Source organism: Mirounga leonina, unplaced genomic scaffold (genome assembly GCF_011800145.1).
Source record: "Mirounga leonina isolate KUSES-001 unplaced genomic scaffold, KU_Mleo_1.0 Mir_92, whole genome shotgun sequence".
Classification (NCBI taxonomy): domain Eukaryota; kingdom Metazoa; phylum Chordata; class Mammalia; order Carnivora; family Phocidae; genus Mirounga; species Mirounga leonina.
In genome coordinates, this window is record NW_023270852.1 from 15,047,097 (window position 1) to 15,054,234 (window position 7,138).

Genomic DNA, 7,138 nt, shown 5'->3' on the forward strand with positions numbered 1-7,138 from the left:
CCCCCTTGCTCTACCCTTTCAAATCAACAAATCTAATCCAGTGAACTCATACTTCTCGGCAGTGTTTCATCTGTAGAGCTCTGCTCAGTGTTATGAGGAGTCCCTGCCCCAAGGGAGTTTTTAACTAGATGAATGTTTGAAAAACTACTTAGCAGTCATTTTATTTAGCCATTTTATTTAGGATCCTGGCAGAATATGATTACTCAACAAATAATAAACACAGAGAGGAAGACAGCTCACAAGAGAGTATGGTCACTGAGGGCTGGAGTAGCTAGACAGGGCTTATGGGAAAAAGAGCTGGGCTTTGTGGCATGGAAAGAGTTTGGATAACTGGAATGATAGCTGGAATATTCTGGGCAAATAAAACAAGCTATGTGAAAAGAAAGTACTATGGAATAGGGCATAGGTAAAGGAATGGGGTTGTGGCAAAAGATAAGGGGAGGTTAGACTGTGAACACAGAGTATCAGGTAAAGGAGTCAGCAATGAGAAGTCACTGAACAGAATAGGACACTGTGGTTCGATGTGCACTTTAGAAAACTCCCTGAGGCTGCTGAAGGAAGATGGATGGGAAGGGATAGGGCTGGGTAGTGCAGGGAACAGGAATAAATGGGTTGGAGAGGAAGGAATGGATGTAGGAACTGAGTGTGAAGCAAAGGTATCAATCTGAGAAGTCACCTGACCTTTGTCTGGCATCCGAAGGACATTTTTGGCTGGAAAGCAGTTGTTCAGGTAAGGCTTCCCATTATCCAGCTTGTATATTCCTGAGGAGGCCATCTCCCTGAGAGTCAAGCAAGGAAAGTGAGGAAGTAGAAGCACTGAGAAAGGGCAGCATAGTTCTCTCACCCAATGTGGCTTATGAGCCCACCAGGAGGACCACCATACCCTATATCCACCTTAAGTCTGAGGTCCAGGAGGCCCCTCCCCTGTTTCAGAAATGGGCTGGCCCTTTGAATGAAGAGGGAGACCAAGGCCCAGGATTTTTTGGTTCAAATCAGTCCTAACTCAGTGGAACACTATACAGAACACCTTTGGATACAGACAGACCTGGTTTGAATTCTGACTGTCCTTCCTCACTCTTATGACTGGAAATGTTCCTCTACCCTCTGAGGCTCAGTTTTCTCCCCTTTGTAAATTGGGAGTAATAACACCTACCTTAATAGACAGATGAGAGGATCAAGTTATAAAGGTAGTGCCTAGTACATATTAAGTGCTCACTAGAAATGTCCTTTGTTTTAACAGATTTCAGGGAAGAAGGCACACATGTTTTTAGGCAAGATGTCGTGAAAATAATATTTGAGAGATGAACTGAGTTTGCTAATAAAGGATAAGCATTCCAAATAAAAAGGGCCACAGGACTAAGGGCATAGTAGTGGGCACATTTGGTTCAGTAAAGAAACAACCTGATCAGGAAGGAGAAGGATGTGTGTTTGGGAGTTTGGGACAATAAGGCTGGACAGAAAGGATGGTGTCTGCTCTTGAAGGCTTTCAGCGCCGGGCTAGGAGCTCAGGCTTCCCCTGGTAGGTAACTTGAGAGCCATGAATGGTATCTGAGCTGGGGAAAGCCATGACCCAAGCTGTGCTTTAGAAAGAGAGGTCTGATAAAAATAATGCTAGGTGAAATGGGATTCCATCAACTGGTCACTGAGTCAAGACAATTCCAGCTCAGGAAAACTGTTCCAATGTAATTTTCTCTATCTCTCACTGTTTTCATTAAATCTTTTACCATCTCCCACCTAGAATACTGCAACAGTCTTCTGATCAGATTCCCACTGAGCAACCTGAGCCTGCTCTTGAAGGCCTTTGGAGTCCCATGTCCTAACCTTTCTAGCTCCAGTCAGCCCTGCCCATCAGGCTTACAGAATCATTTTCTATTCTCCAAACACATTCAGTCTTCCCTGCCTTTGTTCCTTTGGCCTAAAATAGCCTTCTCCATCATTACCTGGTTAATCTCATGCTTTAAGATTCAGTTCAGGGGCGCCTGGGTGGCTCAGTTGGTTAAGCATCCAACTCTGATTTTGGTTCAGTCATGATCTCAGGGTTGTAAGACAGAGCCCCCCATTGGGCTCCACACTGAGCATGGAGCGTGCTTAAGATTCTCTCTCTCCCCAGGCACCTGGGTGGCTCAGTCGGTTAAGCATCTGCCTTTGGCTCAGGTCATGATCTCAGGGTCCTGGGATGGAGCCCCGTGTCAGGGAGCCTGCTTCTCCCTCTTCTCCCCACTCACACACTCTATCTCTGTTGCTATCTCTGTCTCTCTCTCTCAAATTAAAAAAATAATAATAAACAAGATTCTCTCCCTCCCCCTCTCCCTCTTCCCCTCCCCCCACCATCTCTCCTTCTTAAAAAAAAAAAAGAAACAGTTCAAATGCTACTTCTGTTAGGAATAAATCAAAGATCTAAATTTCTTAAAACTTGAGCTCTTAGAGATTTGAGATTTTTCTCAAAGAGATCCAGCCAGCCAGGGGCTGCCTGGGTGGCTCAGTCAGTTAAGTGTCTGCCTTCAGCTTAGGTCATGATCCTGGGGTCCTGGGATCAAGAGTCTGCTTCTCCTTCTTTCTCTGCCCACCCCACCCCCCCGTGCGTGCACGCTCTCTCTCTCTCAAATAAATAAAATCTTTAAAAAAAAAGAAAAAAGAGATCCAGCCAGAGGCACCTGGCTGGCTCAGTTGGTAGAGTGTTTGACTCTAGATTTGGGGGTTGTAGGTTTGAGCCCCACATTGGGTATAGAGATTACTTAAAAATAAATTCTTAAAAAAAATAAAGAGATCCAGCCATTCCCAGATATGCTTTGGAACAGATGCAGACAATTTGGGGTAGCAGATTTTTGGGAACCTGTAAGTCCCTGGCTGGGGCAAGGATGTGGTCCCTGAAATGGAGGGTCTGGAATGAGATTTCAGTGAAAGGAAGGAGCAGAGATAGGATCAGGTGTCCTGGGAAAATGTTTTCTGGAAGTGACAAATATGCAAAGTAGAGTGGTGCAGTAGGAAGGGCAACAATTTTGGAGACAAGAGGCTTAAATTTGAGTCTAGTTTCTGCCACTAAGCTGAGTGACCTTAGGCAAGCCCTTTACCTCTTTGTGCCTCAACTTTCTCACATGTAAAATGAAGATAAAGACATGTGCCTTGGAGAATTATTGTAAGAATTAAATGAGGTACTCAATTTTTAAAAACCTTCTAGATCCAGTCCAGATGCCACCCTCTCCACAATGCCTTCACTGAACCTTCCAGAGTGAAATAACTGCTACTTTGGCTAAGCACTGGAGTATTTCTTCTATATCTCTTTCATGGCTGGAGCTCTTTCTACTTCATAAGATTACTAAAAATCATGGAGGGGTTCCTTCAATGGTTTGTGGACCTCCAAGTCTGGAAACATACCCAATTCACCATCTCTCTTCCACCTCTGGAATGCTCAAAGGAAATAACCCATAAACATGTGCGAGCCAAATGAAGGATATGATGTACTCCCAGGGCCCAAGGGTCTTTATACGTATTTCTGATCTTCCTAACTAGACTCTGAACTCCTTTAAAGGAAGGAGAGCACCTATAGAGTTCATTTCTTTATTCCCAGTACCTAACACAGCACCTAGCACATAATAGATTCACAATTATCTGCGGAATAAATAGGTGATGTTGGTATCTCCTTTGGTTCAACACAGGGCACTGTGAATTTCCTGATCTGTCACCATCCCAAAAAGGGTAAATGCCCTTCCTGTATGTTCCCACAATACCCTATACTTCTCCTAGTATAGTGCTTATCACTTTATTATAATTGTTCCCCTTAACCAATTTCTCACCTGCTGTGAGTCCCATGATATCTTATTCACGTATGTAATTCCAGAGCCTAGCATTGAACCTAGAATTCACTAAAAATGTGTCAGGAAGATGAATGGATAGAAGGATGGATGGATGGGGAAAGATCAATAGTTACTCAGTCAGGGGCGCCTGGGTGGCTCAGTTGGTTAAGCGACTGCCTTCGGCTCAGGTCATGATCCTGGAGTCCCGGGATCGAGTCCCGCATCAGGCTCCCTGTTCAGCGGGGGGTCTGCTTCTCCCTCTGACCCTCTCCCCTCTCGTGCTCTCTGTCTCTCATTCTCTCTCTCAAATAAATAAATAAAATCTTAAAAAAAAAAAAAAGTTACTCAATCTGTCTTTCAGGAAATCTCTCTTGTGACCAACTATACCTATCTGCTACATAGGTGAGTGAATGAATGGGTAAGTAGCTGGCTGGGAAATGTTAGAGATGATGACTGTTGGGAGAAGACTCCAGTAACTTACAGAATATGAGGACCTTGCTTCTGATCTGCATAGTACTTACTTGATCTTTGACCTTGGGAAAGACCCCTTGACTTCCTTTTTTTTGTGTTTCTTCACCTGTAAAACAGATATTACACTCCTTCTTAGCCTGTCATTCAGAGCTCTTCAACTTTCTCATTAGTTACATCCTACTGTGACCCTTGCCTCCAAAATGTGTCTCAGCTGGGGCCTAAAAAAACCCCCACAAAACTAAAGATCCCAGAAATAGATAACTAGAGATGTAGAGATAGAGACAGAAACATGGATGGGAGGAAGGTAGAACAAGGGAGTAATTTTGTGATGATGGGGTGGGGCTAGAGTGCTTAAATAAGATGTGCAAATCACAAATCAGGAAGGATCTTTTATATGATCATTAATACAAAATAAATCTACAATAAAAGTGCAAAGACAGAATTGAAAGATAAGACACAATCTGGGAAAAGATATTTGCTCTACATATATAAAGGATGAATCAGACTCAGACTTGTGGAGGGCGTACACACTCGGACACAACTAATCCACTGGGAAATTCCAGTTCCCAATGAAGAATACCAGGTGAGAAGGTGTGGATAGACAATTAATGAGCTAGGAAGGGCACACAATCCTGATGTTACATTGTCTAGAAAGTAACCCTAAGGAAAGTATGAACTTTATCTGCATGGTGGAAAAAAGAAAGTCCAAGTTCCAGACTTAGAGGCTGTCTGCCTAGTTAGCTTCAGATACCTCGGGTCTCTATCTCAAACCTGAAGAAGCTAATCTCAGCCTAATTGTAATGTCTCCCAGCTCCGACACACACACAGAGTAATGGTGCTCATTTGCATACATGTGCTGCTCCATTCCTTGGCCTATGACACTTCTGCCACTTCTTCTTTGCCTAACTCATACAGACAGCTTTCCTGTATCTCCACCTCCTCAGGTTGACCCTTCTCTGTGCTACCATCTCAGCCCACCTCTTAATGGAAACACTCTACCACACTGTAGTACAATGGCCTGCTTACCTGTCTGTTCCCCGCTCCTCACACCCCCAATCCCAGGCTGTGAGCCCCTCAAATGCCAAGCCTAGATCCTACCTCTATCTTTATTCCCAGCACTTCATACAGGGTCTGGCCCACTGAAGAGGTTCAAAGAGTGTTTACTGAACTAAACTGAACCATAAACACAATGCCATGGAGTTCTTCATTGTGTCTGCAAAGAAGGAAAAAATAAGGATCAGGAAAGTTTCAGAGCAGGTGACATTAGAGCTGGGTCTTGAAAAATGAGAAGGATAGTATAGAAGATAAACAGCAAAAAGCTATTGGAGCATCTGAATGGATTGATTCACAGAAGTGAAGAAATCCCATCTAATAGTAGTTAGTGATAATCATTATCACACGAATGTTCGCTTCACCAAGACAGGTATTTTGCCTAGACTTTGTTTATTATTTAGGAATATATCCCTAGTGCCCAGAACAGTGACTGCTACATAGTAAGCACTCAGTATTTGTTCAATATTTTGACACTTAGGAGGGATTTATGGTGATTAAAAAACAAACAAGTGATGCAATGTAAGAAATCATGGTATAGGGCGCCTGGGTGGCTCGGTTGGTTAAGCGACTGCCTTCGGCTCAGGTCATGATCCTGGAGTCCCGGGATCGAGTCCCGCATCGGGCTCCCTGCTCGGCAGGGGGTCTGCTTCTCCCTCTGACCCTCCCCCCTCTCATGCTCTCTCTCTCTCATTCTCTCTCTCAAATAAATAAATAAAATCTTAAAAAAAAAAAAAAGAGAGATCATGGTATAATATAATCCCGTCATGTGATAACTCTAGGTCACTAGAGTAGATGTTCCAAGAGAGTAGTGAACAGGTCTGTCTTGATCTTCCAGTACCCCTTAGTACTTCTGAGCAATGTTGGTTGGTGCTCAATAAATATTTGTGGAAAAGGGGTGCCTGGGTGGCTCAGTTGGTTGACCAGCCGACTCTTGACTTTAGCTCAGGTCATGATCTCAGTGTGGTGATATCAAGACCCCTGTGAGATCAGGTCCCGTGTGAAATCGAGCCCCCAGTCGGGTTCTGCTCTGCGCGTGGAGCCTGCATAAGATCTCTCCCCCCCCCGCCCCCCCCCCCCGCTCACTCTCTCTCAAAAAAAAAAAAAAATTGTGGAAAAAAATGAATTAATGAAAATCTAGAATACTATTACATCCTAAAACGATTAAAAACAGAGTGGCAGAGGGAACATACCAGGGGGTTAAACCCCCCTGGCTTCTAAACCAGGTTCTGATACATGCTATCCGGCCTTGCGTAAATTTCTTAGTTTTCTCTTCTGACTGGGCTGTTAAGGGACTACATGAGAGGATGAATATAAATGTACACGGTACACAGCCTTTCAGACGGTAGACACTCAGCAAATGTGAGTTCTCTATTAACACGAAAACATTACTAACAAGTTGACAGTCACCAGAGAAAATAACCAGTAAGTGCTGTAAAAGGGGTAGGACGGATGAAGAACGAGCTCCTGCCGCCCCTTTGGAAACTTTTAGGGCAACGGAGACTCTAATCCCTCACTCAAACTAAGTTTCCAGCCGCACCTGCCTCCGTCGTCGCTTCCGCCTCCGAGGCGTCCCCAGAGGCTGCGTCCCGGCAACGCGGGATGCGCGCCTGCGAGACTCCCGGAGATCTCGGAGCCGCTCCACGGTGGCGCCTACCCCTACCTTCTCCACTCCTTGGTAACCGCGAAGCGGCGGCAAGCCGTGTAGGCAGCAACCGGTGGACGCCACTTCTAACTACTATAAGTCCCGGCAAGCCCCGCGGCCACTTCCGCTGGTCGCCTCTCGTCAGCCAGCCCCGGACTACGGATCCCGACGGACTCCG

General features: G+C 44.9%; 1 protein-coding gene across 1 annotated transcript in view; it reads right to left on the reverse strand.

Moving 5' to 3' along the window:
• Positions 1-7,101, reverse strand: part of XRRA1 (X-ray radiation resistance associated 1) — a 63,307-nt gene extending 56,206 nt beyond the window's left edge. The window contains exons 1-3 of the mRNA XM_034995021.1: positions 6,856-7,101; positions 4,316-4,371; positions 682-779 (exon numbers count right to left, since the gene is read on the reverse strand). Of these exons, the coding sequence (XP_034850912.1) occupies positions 682-775 (94 nt within the window). The 5' untranslated portion in view covers positions 776-779; positions 4,316-4,371; positions 6,856-7,101. The remainder of the gene's footprint in view (positions 1-681; positions 780-4,315; positions 4,372-6,855) is intronic.
• Positions 7,102-7,138: the final 37 nt, after the last annotated feature.